General features: G+C 40.7%; 1 protein-coding gene across 1 annotated transcript in view; it reads left to right on the top strand.

Annotated features, from left to right (window-relative positions):
- The first annotated feature begins 5,992 nt into the window (after positions 1-5,992).
- Positions 5,993-17,434, top strand: part of CACNA1A (calcium voltage-gated channel subunit alpha1 A) — a 74,914-nt gene continuing 63,472 nt past the window's right edge. The window contains exons 1-3 of the mRNA XM_053464950.1: positions 5,993-6,085; positions 6,897-7,036; positions 16,928-17,019. Coding sequence (XP_053320925.1) covers positions 5,993-6,085; positions 6,897-7,036; positions 16,928-17,019 — 325 coding nt within the window. The remainder of the gene's footprint in view (positions 6,086-6,896; positions 7,037-16,927; positions 17,020-17,434) is intronic.

Here is a 17,434-nt window from a genome sequence, read left to right as displayed (position 1 = left end):
TCTAAGGAGCATTCTATGAGGGTTGCCCCATAATCTTTGGGGCTGTAAGCGACTGCATATACTTCTTACATATTAGTAGCTCCAGGATTGCAGGATCGCACTCACGCTTGGTGTGCCAAATGGCCAGTCACGTTCTGCACATAGCCCAGGTCATATTAAACACTCACGTACAAAATTCTAGTCCTCTACAACTGCAAACAGGCCACTATTCTTTAGTGTCCAAGCCTGAGCACAGGCATATCAAATTAACCTTGTTAAACTACTTGTTTAGGCAAAGAAGACCTTGTGGACTGAAGTTGTTGACCCCTAGTCTAAATAAATAAGTCTTCTAATGAACCACGGTTGGTTTCTACCAACTGTGTTGGTTTCTAACAAAATATTTGCAAAGAACTAGAAAGTTTTGTTATTTTGAAAGGTATCCGGCAAAATGGATCTGGATGTTTTTGAATGGCTGGACCAGGTAGACCTATTTATGAAGCTCACAATTGTTTCAGCAGGGTTTGATGCTGACAGATAAACCCATCATGGATTAAGCATTGCATTTTTTTTACATTGTAGAAAACTTCTTTATTCCCCCATAACTGAAGAGCGCTTCTACATGAAACAGAGCTTAATGGCCCAAAAGCCTGCTTAGCCTTGTACTGTCTGGTGTACTGTTCTGGACACCTGCTGTTAGAGGAGAAACCATTAGGAGCATATGAGGACCATATGGCCATATGGCCAATTTAAAGGATCCTTACTTTTTCAAACTTGCAGACCTCTTTGGCAGTTCAAATGTTTTAGTTTGATGCAGGTGGGCTACCCAGCCTACAAAGCACAATTCAGTAGGTGCTCTTACTGCTGGGAAATGAGCACTCGTAGATGTTATTTGAGTAGTTTTGCATTGTGTCTTGTGTGCTAAGTGTGTTGCGTACTGCTTGTAACCATGGTTTCTCTGTATGGGTTGAATTGTCACGTCAGTCATTCTGACTGAATGGCAATTCTTAATTTTTGCCAAGACACCATTCAAAATCATGCATTTTATAGGTTAGTACATTTAATAAAGACATACAAAGGTGCGTAAAGATTAGAATAACCAATGTAAGGACTGAAAATCCACTTTACAGATATGCAAGTAAAAGCAGCCATCGTAACCACTTGCCATAGGACTAGCATGATTATTCCTCCCCGATTAAGTTTTCCCTCCCCTTGCTGATCCACATGCTGATCGGCTGTGGCAGTTGTAGACGGGCACAAAGAGGAATTAGTTCACCACAAGTAAGTAATTAGTTGTATACGTTTTATCTGCTATAGTTCGCCAACCTGCTGAATTATAGGAAATAATTTTATTGTTACTCATGCAGCCAATCCCGTCTTTTACTTTAACAGATGGCTGTACACATCATATATTGCCCCCTGGCCTTAAAGTGCCAAGGCTGAATTTTAAGCCCCATTCCATTCTTTCTCAGTGTAAGCAGACTTGACATCAAAGCCTTGCCAAAAACAGTTGTGCGCGCCTGCAGGTTACAATGAATACATTTATTCTTTTACATTTTTTTCTTATATTTTACAAATCATTTTTTCTATCACTTTTATTAGTGTTAACATTTTAGAAACTGGGATTGGGATATAAAGCAGCGTAAAAAAACCTGTGCCCTTTGAGTATGTCAGAGGCTGAAGACATAGATGCATACATCACACACACATACAGACAGTATAGTGTGTGTGTGGCTTGTTAAAGACATTTGTTGCTATAAGTAATGCCCTCATATGTTTATATATAATTATACTTTGCATCAGTTGTATTTGCATTTGGGACCTTTGACACCTGTACATGTACCAACTGACTCTCTAAATGTACCAGAATTACTCCATTCTACACGGTTCCTCGTTTTTAGACTCTTTTTTGATTGTTTGCAGTCATGTTGAATGCATGCGCAGTAGACCTGGTGGCACAGTGTGGCTAGGCACCACTTGTATCAATGAAAGAAGGGGATTAGCAAATGCAACGAATGTCCCTTTAAGTGTTTCTTACGTTTAGAATTCAGTATTTCCTGATGGCTGTCCCCGTTCCACCATTTAAACACCAGCTGTAATACATTACAGATTTATATCTTGAAATTTAAACCTCAGGGGCGAACTTGATTTTGTTGTGAATAGACCTCATAATGCTATCTGTACCTAGATATAAAGGCATCATTTTGCCTGGCATTTCTCTCTGCAAGACTGGAAGATATATCTGGAGAGGATACAAAAAAATCCTGTGTCTAGCGATTGTTCCTCAGCAGTTTATTTCATTCTCTTACTTTATCATATTTTTATTTTTAACCACCCTTCTGTCGTTTGATGGGAAACAACACAGGATGTCCTTGTTGCAAACAGATGCAGTCACACGGTGGGCCTGGCACAACCATCTGAGAGTGTTGTGACATATTGTGACAGCAGCCATATTCTCCCCAAGCATTGTGTAACCATGCCATGTCAAAATACTAGAGTGAGGGTGGCTGTATTATTCAACAGCGAAGAATGTGGCAGAACAACAGAATTTCTCCAAGAACAGCCTAATAACAAACAAATTCTGGTATCTCCTATTAATACTCACATATCAAAACAAATACTAGTAGCAGTAACTGTCACCCTGTCCTAATACACAACCTTAAAGACACCTAATGCGCACCCATTCCTAAAACACATACATCAGTGTATTTACCTCTCACCTCCTCTTAATACCCAGTCTTCAGGACACCTAAGTCTCACCTCCTACTAATAGCCTTCCAGCAGAAGTAGCAGAGGTTAATACAGTGAAGGAATTTAAGCAAGCATGAAAGAGGCATAAGGCTAAGCTAGACATACAATAAGGCCGGGACAAAGAAAAGTATTCAGAGGTTGGGCAGACTAGGTGGGCCAAATGGTTCTTATCTGATGTCACTTTCTATGTAATACACAGATATCAGGATACCTACCTCTCACCTCCTCCTACTACACAGACACCAGTGTATGTATCTCTCACCTACTCCTAATACACAGACATCAGCGTATGTACGTCTCTCACCTCCTCCTAATACACAGACACCAGTGTATGTATCTCTCACCTACTCCTAATACACAGACATCAGCGTATGTACCTCTCACCTCCTCCTAATACACAGACACCAGTGTATGTACCTCTCACCTCCTCCTACTACACAGACACCAGTGTATGTACGTCTCTCACCTCCTCCTAATACACAGACACCCGTGTATGTACCTCTCACCTCCTCCTAATACACAGACATCAGTGTATGTACCTCTCTCACCTCTTCCTAATACACAGACATCAGTGTTTTAACCTCTTACCTTCTCCTAATACAGACATCAGGACGCCTACCTCTTACCTCCTTCTTATATACAGGCATCAGGACACCTACCTCTTACCCCCTACTTATATACAGACATCAGGACACCTACCTCTTACCCCCTACTTATATACAGACATCAGGACACCTACCTCTTACCCCCTTCTTATATACAGACATCAGGACACCTACATCTTACTCCCTTCTTATAATAAGACATCAGGACTCCTACCTCTTACCTCCTTCTTATATACGGACATCAGGAGACCTATCTCTTACCTCCTTCTAATATACAAACATCGGGAAACCTACCTCTCACCTTCTCCTAAAACACAGACATTAGGACACCTACCTCTCACCTCCTCCTAATACATAGACCCCAGAAGACATACCTTCCACCTCCTCCTATGAATGCATGTACAATTTCTGTTAAACACATATTAATGTACTAAGTATGTCTATACCTCATGAAGAAAAGCCACATGAAAATCCATTTAAAATCAAATGAACACGTCTGAAACAGTTTTTTTTGTTTGTTTTTAAAATCCTACGTGCAGTTTTGTAGATGTTTGACGCGCCGTTTGACAGTCATTTCACGGCTTCCTTCCAGCCCATTTATATGTGTGAATGTCTTCCTGTGCTCCTGGAGTGTGGCTTGGAAGGGCCCATGTGAATGAGCAGAGATTAACTGGGTATTGGGGGCAAGTCTTGTTGTAACACCTTAGCTAACAGCTTGCCCGTCTTAAGAACATGCTGCTTCTGTGACTATATTTCTAGGATCATGCCAAACTAGGCTTCTTCATTTTTAAAATATGACCTGAGAAATTTCCCTGATTGAAAAACATTCCTGTAAAGTTGAAAGCTCATTTTGTTCACTGGGCACTCAAATGCAACAATGACCTAGCATAGACTCAGGAGCACTGAGTATACGGGATTACTAAAGAATGTGGTGGGGCCAATGCACCACATTGTGGCTAGCTCTGCTGTTGAGATCTGTCATTATAGTACCTAGGTTATGACTAGTCAGGTTTTTCCACATTATTATGATCCTCAAAATGATTCGGTAGTGCCGTTGGTAGACCTAATTCATTAATAGGCGACCCACTCAACATGGTTTCAAGTAAGTAGAAGTGATCAAGCCAGCCTATGGAGTGGCATGAACAAGGGCTGAGCCATCACACTAGGTAAGTTCTTCTGAAAAGACTAATATACTAACAGGCATGAATTTGAAACAATTTGGCTTCAGCTCTTACTCTGACTCACATTATTCCATGATGAATCAGGCTGAAGTAGGTGACTCAAGTACATGCCAGTTCGACAAGCAATATGAGTTCCATAAAGCAAAAGTTGCTAAAAGGTTACTAGAAGGTTACAATTTAGTGGATCTTCTGTAGTGGACTCGGAGGGGAGATGTCCAGTTAAAAAAACAATAGAATTTGAAAAGGTAAATGTAACTATGTTTCAAGGACCTTTTGGGAACCAAAGCTGGACCGGGCATTTGAAACACATATTCTCTGCAATTGAAAAACATCCGTATTTTTAGCTTCTAGAAAAGATGGTAATTAGGGACCCTAAAGAGGAACTTTCCCTCCTAAACAATGACACATGGGAGGTATGTGAACTCATTCAATTTATGCCGATGTTTCTCTATTTGGCTAAGGTGACTTCACTGTATAAATATCGACTAGAATAAAAACTCGCAGGGTGGTTCACAAAGTGTAACTCACAGCTTACCTGATTGTCTATGAATTTGTAATATATTCTCTCAGCTTCAGCAAATTACTATGTTGCTTTTTTCCCAACCCTTTGTGTTTATTAACAAAGTAGGAGTGTGTGATCTGGCAATTATGAACGTGCCTACAGTTAAATGCATTTGGGTCATGATGTATCAGACAAAAGTGTACATACATATCACGTGTAGCAAGCCATCTAAATATACTCAATACAGTTTTCACAGAATAAGGTACTTTTATTTGATCAGTTGTTGAAAACTTTCCCCCCTAATTTCCATCATTGGGCAACAAATACCTCATGGGTGCCTTTTTTTACCCTTGTAGCAGTAACCCAGCTCCTGAATGCCTTATTACCCCTGTAACACCTTATTACAGTAACCCGGCCCCTGAGTGCCTTATTACCCCTGTAACACCTTATTACAGTAACCCGGCCCCTGAGTGCCTTATTACCCCTGTAACACCTTATTACAGTAACCCGGTTTTTGAGTGCCTTATTACCCCCGTAACACCTTATTACAGTAACCCGGTTTCTGAGTGCCTTATTACCATACCTGGGAACTTCTGGGCTCTGGCTACTCAGAGCCTTCCCTTGCGGGACGCAGCCAGGACTGCCCACTGACGTCAGCGGGTGGTCCTGTGACGTCCGTGGGAGGTCCCGCTGATTTAAAGGGAAAATGTCAAGATCCCGCTTCCGCAACCTGGAGGATTCAAGTCCCGGAGAAGCGGTGCTTCATCCAGCAATCTCCAGGTCAAACCCAGAGAGTTCCCAGGTATGCTTATTACCCCTGTAACATCTTATTACGTTAACTCAGTTCCTCGGTATTTAGGTTTAAAGTTTTTATACCAGAATGTGATGTTGTTACTTGATATTTGCTATTAAAAGTCAATCTCAATTTTAATTATATTTTTCCTTAACTGGTGTGCCTCTTCACTCCTTTTGAATACATGATTTTAGCAACTATCATTGCAAATTGCATTGTTTTGGCTATGGAGCAGCACTTACCTGAAGGGGACAAGACACCGATGTCAGAGCGTCTGGTAAGTGTGCTTTTATTGGCTTTATGTATATCCCATGTCAGGGAATGTTGACAATCTCCGGGGAATCTCACAGCTCATGCGCAGTCTGCTGAAACAATGCAAGTAGAGTCCAGGAAGCTGGCTGCAACTTTGTGCTTGGGCCAAACAGCGAGGTTCCAGTGCAGTCTTACAGAGTACCAAAAGAAAAGATAGAATTTAATTAATGCCACGTATATTCCTTTGATGGAGGCAAATTTTATGCCAGGTGGAAAAAAATAAAAGTATAACATTTACGGTATTGTGACTATATTTCTAGGATCATGCCAAACTAGGCTTCTTAATTTTTTAAAATATGACCTGAGAAATGTCCCTGATTGAAAAACATTCCTGCAAAGTTGAAAGCTCATTTTGTTCACTGGGCACTCAAATGCAACAATGACCTAGTATAGACTCAGGAGCACTGAGTATGCTGGAGTACTAAAGAATGCGGAGGGGCCAATGCACCAAAGATTTCTGAGGGACTAGCAGAAGAAAGGAGGCCTCATAGGTCTTTTAGTACAAATATCTGAGAGCTAGCTTAGACAAAGCTCGACAAAAAATTTAATTCTTGGTCAACAATGACCAATCGGCATATAACAATTAGCCTTTACTTAGCAAGACTGCTATGGTATCTCCACTATAATAGAAAGCATATAATAAGATGATGTCCATCATGGGTAAGTAACAGAATCCTGCCCAACACGAGATGCCCTCATGGAAGAAGCTGCCAATTTGGCAGTCATATGTAACCGGGAGCACTAAGGAAATCTTTATCTTACTTTCTTTCTTACAGGATGACACTGAACCATATTTCATTGGCATCTTCTGCTTTGAAACTGGGATTAAAATTATTGCTTTGGGCTTTGCATTTCACAAAGGATCGTACTTGCGTAATGGCTGGAATATGATGGACTTTGTGGTGGTTCTCACAGGGTAAGGTTTTTTTTTAACATATTATGTTAATCAAAGTGTCTCGTTCTCTGCATGTAAAATAGGCACATGACATACCACGTAATGGTAATACATCTCACCTGCATATAATCTACGGAACTCAGGACATATACCTCTTACCTCCACCGTATAAGTATATGTTGAGATACATGCCTAACGCCATCCCCTAGTACACAGACGCACAACTTTGTTATAACACAAGATATATATCACAGTGCCTGTTTTTTCTGGATCAGGTACATTTCTGCAGGAACTAGTTCAGGCTTTAAATAACTGTCCTCATTAAGCAGTCCCAGCTATAGGATTCTGGGAAGTCATGCCACCAGGGACAGAATTTTTATCTTTCTTTCACAACAATCAGACTTTATATTCCACGTGCTATACTGTCAAGTGAAAAGCAACTGGCTTTTAGCAGCCGTGTTCTTAAGAATGTTACACTGAAATACAGAAAATGTCAGAATCTTGATAATATTTGAAAATCAGATTCCTAAACATGTAATGCTAGCAGTATAAATGTATATACATAGTACGTTATATGTATGAACAAGTATGAGTAAGGGAATCTTATCTATTGGAAAAAAAACTACTTTTTTGTAAAATACAAAGGACCCAAAGGACACACACAGGTAGGTTTATCGGTAGCATTTGCCTAGGGTGCCACCTACGATCTCCTGTTTCCTTTTGATCCATGCACTGCCTCAGTCACTGTGCATAGGGCAATATGGAGTGATGATGGCATTTGAACCACTGTCCTCTACACACTGTATTTTATCAGAATATCATGTGCTTATATGGTGCTTGTTTTCGAAAGCTGTGCGTTATTTTTTTTTTACAATAGACCATGTTGCATTGCTTGTTAAACCTGAACTCTGTAGATCCCTCACACCATCCAAAATAAAATACCTGACATCAGTCAATGACCATGTCTATAAACTTTGAGTCTCTTATGCAGAGTCTTGTGGTAAAAAATAGAATGGTTCAGTCTTAGTCGCCCAAAGGGACCTTCTGGGTAATGTAAGTCTATAGAGGAAAGGACCTCATTAAATAAACAGAACTTCATTAGCATTGACATAAAGAATCAGCTCAATGTAGTGTTTGAGCGGGTAAAGATTAACTAATATCACATGACTGTCTACACTAGCAGCCTACAGATCGGCAGATAAAGGAAGTTTATTGGAACAAAATGAAATCAGACCTACTTTTCTTCGATATATAATCTATTACTGTTTACATACTGTATTGAATGCTGAAATTTAAGAAATAATGGGACTCCCCCTTTAATGATATAAGAGTGACCACCTTCCTACATAATACAGGGAGGTATGGAAAATTACATTATTGTGTCATTTGATTTTCTTTTGGACAAAACATGAGTAATCCTATTTCGATCGGTCTATGTTCTTCCTGATAACCAAGATACAATAGTTGGGTAAATTAAGCTGTTTCTTTAACTATTTCCACTCAAATGGTTATAGAAATGAAGAAATAGATCCACTGAACTCTTCAGACAAAAACAAATCAAAGGAACATAGGTCTTCTACAGCTCCCTAAAACGTCACCTTTCCTCATTGTGTCACGAGTAGTCTGCGATTGAATACTAATTAGCACTGCGTTGGCCTTCATGTCTTTCATTCATGAAATTCAGGCAAAAGTGAGAGGTGAAATTCAGGTGAAAGCTTTTTTTTTTTTCTCCTGGTCGAGAGAAGGTGCTCAATTAAAGGAAGATAAGAGTTATCAAAAGCATACAACTTGCCGCTGCAGTCATACCAGCATGCAATGTCCAGCAATAACAGAAATACATGAGCCACGTACAAGTTCTTGAGAGCGACCGAGGATTCAGGCTTTTAAGTTTTAACAAGGGGACACCTCTTGTATTATAACCTGTCTCAGACAGATTCCCCAAATGAATTACAGGATAAAGCGCAATAATACCCAAAAGCCTCTTCTTCCTGCGGGAGACAAAGCCTGCAGGTGTCAGCTGTGGACGTTCCCAACAGACGTTCATTAAATCCCATCTCAGTTTATTGAATTTGATTCTTGGGTGTACTCTGCCATGCGTGAAATTGGTGCTTCCAGCCACTAACCAACCAAACGCACAAGAAGAACCTACACATTGCTCTCAGCATCAAAACTTTCTGCGGACGTGGCCTGTGATTGACAGCAAATGAAAAATAATGTGAGCACACGTTCAGACATACTGGTACAGAAGGAGAGGAGGGCCCTGCTCATTAGTAGGTTGAGAGTGAATGAGACAGAAGGACAGGGAGGATCTACGCAAAGCAAAATAACAACCCAAAAATATGGCTATTTGCTAACTTATAAGTGTATGTTGTATAGTAGTGTGTGCATGAATGTGGTTGCACTTTTCTCTAGCAATATCATCCCCATATATCACCATCCATGCGCTTGTGTGACGGAACCACCGTCAGTCGATACTAATGTGACAGAGGAAGCTAATTCTCCTTCTTTTTAAAGACGGCTGAATTCACTGTTTCAGCCATGGGACTACAGGCATAATTTATCCTTGCCGTTCTGCTGAATTAGCAAAGATAAAGAAAGCACAACGTACCAGGTACAGACTACGGATTAAAAAAAAAAAAGACCAGCGGCTGATAAATTACATACATGCATGGCTGACAAATATAGACAGCGCATGCTACGCTCTTAAATTTCTGCGGCTTGCAGATATTCATTAGGAGCACGGGACTGGCTGCCCATGGGGCAATTAAGGTATGTAGGAGGCATTTGACGGGTGTGTCTGACAAAATAAGTCCCTTAAAAAAATGATAATGGTGTTTGATAGCCGTCATTTCTATGGAGAGCTTGTGCAGCTTCAAAAAGATGGATCTTCCAAATAGTAACGCAACTTTTGATGCTATCCAAAAAAGTTAATTTTTTTTCTTCATATCAGATATAGTAACCCTATAGCACACTGTAAATCTCACAAAACTACAAACTTTCTATGTGACTTTGTGACATGATAACAACTTATGTAATTTAGTAAGGCATTTGGCAGATGCTAATGCATTTTATTTACACAACCACACTTAGAAAGCCGTTTGCTGACATCTTTTCTTCACTTTTTTCTTTTATCATCTTTCATCTATTCTGCTCCCACACACATACAAATACACACATGCACACATATACACATACATATATACACACAAATACTTACACACATACACACACATACTTACTTAGCGTGTGCTCCACTTCCCTCCTATATGTTCCTTATGGCCTGCAGCTCCCTCACTGAGCATTATTTCCAGAGCGTGCAGTGTCAGTGAGGGAGGATAATTGCTGCACTTCATGGACCAGATTGGATTTCTGCATCAAGGACAGGTGAGAGGTATGGACCCATCAAAAATTGGTACAGGGCCCTAGGCCCTCAGACCTCCAGGGCCCTGGAGCAATTGTTTTCTGTACTCTTCTGTTAGAGAGGCATAGTCACCCACCTGGCTTACACGATTAGCCACCTAGTGATACTAACATCGCAAGGAGGCTATGTAGGACCTCTATCGATTTTTCACGTCTCAGGTCCGGTCAGGGGAGAACAGAAGATCTACCCAAACAGCGCATGGTCCCCATGTCACGCAAAAGTGGAACTTTGGGGCAGCAAGGTGGGACAACAGTATAAAGCCCTAAACATCCTGCCAGTTTTAGAGCATATACAGCTATTTTGGGTATACATGCAGATTTGTCATATAGTGGCCTCAGTGCATCTCTGCTGTGAGTTTGATAAACAGACATTTTGCTTGCCAGCTTGACTATAACATGGGAATTGCCTAAAAACAGCTGTTAGTAGCAATATATGCAAAGTGTCCTGTATCAAATGTTTAATGTGGTGTTTTCAACTTATATAAAACATTAATTGCAGGGCCAGACTGACAATGATAAGGTGGTACTAGCCCTTTAAGGACAGCGGCCCAATGATGAAATAAGTGTGGTCGATGGCTGTATATATGCAGCCATGCATTACGTTTGAATGCTCATGCAGTGTGGGTCCAGGCACATCCAGCCGCAGGCTGCACACAATAGTACCCAATCTGCCACTGGAACGGTGAAGGCCAGATGGCTAGTATGGGCCTAATTAATTGCACACGTTCTAGTATGTTGGACAAATAAACCTTAGCAGATCTATAATTTTATTTTTTCCTCAAAAGGCTTAATCACATATAAAAACAACACAAAACATTTAAGAAGCCTCAGTGAACATGATTAGTGTATGGCGGTAAGGTTAATGTGTGTGTTGGTATATGTTGTTAGCATATGTGTGTGTGAGCATATGGTGTTAGCGTAAGTGTGTGTGCATCAGGATATAGTGATATAATGCATGTATGTTAGTGTTAGCATGAGTGTTAGTATTTATTGTCAGCGTGTGAGTGCAGGGGGTGTTAGCATGAGAGTGTGTGTCAGCATATAGTGCTAGAATGTCAGGGATGAGCCTAGGGTTTGTGGTGCGAGGGGGGGTGTATGGTGTTAGAATCAGTGGGTGTTAGAGTACGTTTGCGTGTTAGTATGTGTGTTTTAGTTGTTTTAGGCAGGGGCACCTAAGAAACACTGCACCCAGTTGCCACTAACCCTAGGATCGCTCCTATGACTGCAGAACCATTTGGCCCTTCTAGTCTGCCCAAACCTGATTTAATCCTTCGTCTTGTCTTATAGTCACGATAAACATATATCTTGAAGAGCTAGATTTACCTTCTACATCATTTCTGAATACAGTGATTATGTTTAGCTTCTAAGAGCTGTAAAGATTGTGTGAGCAAATGATAAAAATAACAATTACCATACATACCACACCTACTCAGTCAATAATCTTTCTCAAAACATTCTACACAAATAAATAATTATTTCACTCCAAAATACGTAACATAACAGTCTCTGTTCGATTATACGCAGCATGAGAAAACAGGTTTGCAAATTATTTAATGCAGTGAGGAGCTTGCAGCCCATTAATTTGGAATTCATCCCATGCTGCAAAAAGGATTAGACAGCCATAAACATCTCTCTCTAGTCTTTGTCAGGCATTTTAAGTCATTCATAAAAGCTGCATGTCTCCACCCCCTCTCCACCAAGCTCTTCCATCCTCGGAGCTTGTTCAGGGAGTTGGAGGATGGGAGAAGGAGCCAGAGCCGCATTCTGGCCCCAGCTAGATGGTATCAATGAACAGTGGTCCATCACCATGGAAACCGAGCAAGGTAGTCGTGGAAACTGTGTGAATGAGGCATGGCTGGTTGCCATGGAGATCTACTGAATGGGGATAGACCCATAGCCTCTTATCACCTCTCCCCCCTTCCACGTTCTTCCACCTTTCATTATTACCATAAATCCATAATTTATGGATCCAATAATTAGATATTAATAACACTGCAAATAGCGGAAAAAGAGGGTGCTATTAGCATAAACAGACATTGTATATAATTTACTGTGTCAGTGAGGGATGGGTGATATATAATGCTACAGCGGACATCAGGAAATAACATCAATAAGACACAGCGATTTATCATTGTGTCCTGGCTGCCGAGTGTTTTATTACCCCTGCAGTAACCTGGCTCTAGAGTACCACTGTACAATATACAGTGCTGTAAAAAATGATTTGCCCCTTCTTAAATGTTTCACATCATCCGACTAATTTTAATATAAGTCAAAGATAACCCAAGTAAACACAAAATGCAGTTTTTAATTTGTGATGTATAGAAGGAAAAAAAAGGCTATCCAACCCTACCTGCCCCTATGTGAACAAGTAATTGCCCCATTATTAAATTAACCAATTTTAATTGATAATTGGGTTCAATTTCACCAGACAAACCCATGCATGATTACTTGCAAAGTGAAGTAGGCTAAAAGGTCTTAAAAAGCAACGCATGATGTCGCGATCCACAGACATTCAAGAGGAGATGAGAAACAAAGTCATTGACATCTATTAGTCTGGAAAGGAATACGAAGCCATCTCCAAGCCTCTGGGACTCCAATGAACCAAGCTGAGAGCCGCTATCTACAAATAGAGAACACTTGAAATGGTGGTGAACCTTCTGAGGAGTGCCTGGCCGACCAAAGTTCCTCCAAGAGCGCAAAGACAAGTCATCCAGGAGGTCACAAAAGAACCCAGACAAACATTTAAAGAACTGCAGGCCTCATTTTTTTAAATCAAAACTTTACAATTCTACAAAAAAAGCAGTATCAATAAAAGATACCTTTCACATACATATAGTGCAGATGGATTCACATACATTACAGACCCCACATTTCCATTACATTTAAATTAAGAATAACAGGATTACAAGAGAATTTCCAAACACATAAAATATGGTTTCGCACATCAAGGAAAGTCCTGGAGAACTTAGAAGGCTGAGGATCAGGTTATTTCTTGTGAACCGTATAGCGTCATTAACACAACACATTAGGCACCAAGCATCTTCAATGACACCTTTTGTGAAAAGTCAAGTGTACTGCCAGGTATTTTCCTCCAACAGAGTCTTTAAGCTTAGGCTCTAGAGCGCCAAGTAAAATCTGCACAAATGGGCACGACCAGAACAAGTGAATGGATGTCTTGTCCGCCATTACACACTGCACAATCTCCATAGCCCCCATGCATGCATAGATGTCCTATTGGGGGAGATGTCATTAAATGGCCATCCGTGCAATGCCCTTGTTTCGGTTGGTCTGCATACTTGATGCTTCATTAGTCTATACCGTCTTTGCCACCATTCAAGTAGAACCGAAACCAACTCCAATGGGAGCTGTCCCACTTCTCCAATTTCAGTTGTCTAAAGAAGGGCAGTAGAAAAAAATGAGAAGTGGAATTTCCATCTCTAATTTCTAAACAGAGTGACACGCAAAGAAGGCTCATTGTACATCATGGTGACCTTTACCCTGTCATTTTTGGAGCCCCAGATAAAGTGAAACTCTGCATTGGTAGAGGCTCTGCAAACAGTAGGTAGAGGTGGCCATGCCTGAGCCAGGTGCTGTAAGACGGAAAGAACCTCATTTTGCTGTACGAGTACTTCTCCCCTGATTGTTAGATTTTTGAGATGCCACAGTCCAAACGATTGCTTCACTCAAAAATCCGTATGAAGTCTGTCTTGATGGGAAATGGGAGTGGGTCAGTAGTCATGTCCCACTGAATAGCATGGATGTCAAATGGGACTTCCCACAGTTTTGTACCTGAAGCTTTGCTGAAGTCCTCACACGTCTGGACAAGCGCTCTCACGGATTGGCAATCTATATAAAAGATGGTTATGTCATCCATGTAGCGTAACCCCTAAATTTTGTTTGTCTTCCGACCCAAAAAGAAGAATCAAGAAAGAGCAACCTTGTTTGAACCCAGTGAGAACTGAAAAGGGGTCAGTATTAAAGCCGTTCACTAGCAGCAGGCTGCAAACATTGAGGTACATCATGTTAAGATAGGAACAGGATATCTATCCTCGGTTGTTCTCATAGTGGGCATGAAGGAGGTATGCCTGTGACAAAGGCGAGGGGCAAGTGCAATACGGAGACCTCCCACGCATGATTTCCCAGCACAGAAATCAATTTTACAGAGTATCTCCCCTATCGGTCCATGAACCCCACTGTCCTGCTTTGGCTGGCCTGTGCGAAATTGGCTGAAAATTGGGACTGCCCAGCTCAAAAAACATGGTTGGGAGGTATATATTTAGTCTGACCTAAAATATAATACTAAATGCATCCTTTACTAATATGGTGCTGGTTTTTGTCTCCGTTTTGCAGTAGAAAGTGTTTAGTACCTATCCCCAGTGTGTTGTATAATGCTAAGTATTCTCACACTGATAATGATCACACTGAGCTGCAGTCGTGCTGAGTACAAGAAAATTTTCCCCAGAATATCAAATCCCATTTGATTTCATTGAGCAGTCTGCAGCCTCCCAGTGTAAAAACCCAACGTTCCCAACCTGATATATGTTCCCAGCGGGGGGGTTCGTGTGCTGAATCATCTGTCTTTAACCAAATGATTCTGGTCGTCATTTCATTAAGCATCCTGAAACGTTTAACTCCTTAACCTAATATGGTTCTTCGTGCTTAAAATAAATATGGAAGAAATATCCACGGGCTGCGTCTCTATTACTGGGGCAATAACTGATACGATGTTACAGGGGTAATAAGGCACTCAGGGGCCGGGTTACTGTAATAAGATGTTACAGGGGTAATAAGGCACTCAGGGGCCGGGTTACTGTAATAAGATGTTACAGGGGTAATAAGGCACTCAGGGGCCGGGTTACTGTAATAAGATGTTACAGGGGTAATAAGGCATTTGCTTCAAAGAATTCGGATACTTGTACCCCAGGCTTAAAACGCTGCAGAAGATCAGCCCTTAGACCGTTTAGAGAATATAATTGGTAAAGTCACATCGGGGGCTTTATTTTATATTAGGGGCGAATTTTCTCAGTTTGCAGAACTACAAGAGAAGTGGGGTTTGGGGTCTAAAGTGCTATTCTCTTACATCTGGACAACTCGCCTTCATGATAGAGGCTGAGAACAGCCGCCTATATCATATAGAGCCATATCCACATGCCATGATTGTGTACTGGAGGCAACACATCATCTCAATGATCCATACATATTGAAGTGGGAGGCAGACTTGCACAGGGTACTTCCCAATAAGACGTGGGACTGCGCTCTATTACACCTTTCCGAAGTATGGAGATTCGCTAGTTTTATGGAAATTTAGGTTGATGACATCTCACACAATGCAGAATACATTTAATGAACCCTGCTGTGTAAGATGACTGTTGGAGAGAATCTGCAGGTATAGGGTAAGTGCTGCATATGCTGTGCCCGAAAATTGATAAAAGTTGATAAAGGTATCTAACCTTAATAAAAATCTCAGCCCTGGATCCTGAAACTCTTATTAGGGGTCATTCCAGAACCCTCTCCTTCATAAGCTACTGGGTCACCTACCCTGGACATACAATCATTTGCGCCTACCTTTATGTAAAGGACATTTGTACTCATGTTCCTACAGATTGTAAGCCTGTTGTTTTTGTTAGTTGAATTTTTATTTTATATACTACTACTATACTACAAATAATACTGTGAAATACCATATATTAATCAATCGATTACCAACAGTGTAATAATGCGTTTTCCTTCCCCCGATTTCTTCCTTCTTTTATGGACACACATATGCACCTGTCACTGATATGGCCTTAGTAGAGCAATAGCTCCTACCTTCCATATTTTTTACTTGATTCTATATTTAAAAACATCCCAATAGAGATAAATGTTAAAAAAAAATTCAGATGCTAAATAAAAAAAATAATCAATCATAAATGATATCCCTATAAAGGCGGTATTTAATCTACTATTGTTTGTAAATGTTTCATACCTTAGGTCCAAACAGTAGAGAAACAGACCTGAAAATCACATGTGGATATTTGATGTATATATGTAATAGACTAAGGAATGTGGCTGGATTTGTGGGCGGAGCCAGGGACCTATATAAACCCCCTACCCCTCTTTCTCATTCTCGTCGATTGTTCTGAGTTTGTCCCACACACTCCTATTTCTTTTCACTTATCACTATAATGCCCTCTTTTTGGCGTACCGACCATCGTGATCTCGGCACACCTCAGATCATGTCTATCTTTACATCCTCGTTCTTTGTCTGTATCTGTCCTTTTTTCATACTGACTCGTGTCATCCCTAGACTCAGGACACAAATATATATACCGTATATATATGTCTGAGCTGTGTTCTCCATAATCATGGTATCCAGAATGGGATTAATGGTCACTCCAGACACTCATTTTAAAGTATTTTTCACCCAGTCTTTCCCAATTTGCCCATACAATGGCAACATTTCTCTGTGTAAGAGAATCCCATATATCCCTTATCTTTCTGTCTCTCCTGCAGAATCGTGGCATCTACAGGCCCGGAGTTTGACCTGAGGACACTTCGAGCCGTACGTGTGCTACGACCCTTGAAACTGGTCTCTGGAATTCCAAGTACGTCTCTTGAATTTAGAATTGACTTTAAATGCACGCAGTAACTTCTTTTGGTTATTGTTCAGGGAAAATTTGTTTAGTTTTATATGTGGAGCCAAAGTATATTTTTAACAGCATGAAGGAAGACCATGACTGTTGGATGCCCTTTTTCAGAAATAATGATGTCACTTTGCTAAACTAAGTAATACTATTTTTGTAATTGTAAGAATCCCAGTCACAGGAAGAATTCCTCATAGATACACAGTAAGTGGCGACAGAATAGAACCAATTGGCCCATGTAGTCACTTTTTGGGATAGCTGAATGCACATCCCAAGTATTCGCAAATGTATTTACTGTGTTTGCCTGTCCTAATACCACTTGAAGTATGTTCCAGGTATCCACTGCCCATTCTGTAAATCATGCTCTGTAGTTTTG

This window comes from Spea bombifrons, chromosome 4 (genome assembly GCF_027358695.1).
Source record: "Spea bombifrons isolate aSpeBom1 chromosome 4, aSpeBom1.2.pri, whole genome shotgun sequence".
Lineage (NCBI taxonomy): Eukaryota > Metazoa > Chordata > Amphibia > Anura > Pelobatidae > Spea > Spea bombifrons.
This window is presented reverse-complemented; position numbering and strand designations above follow the sequence as displayed.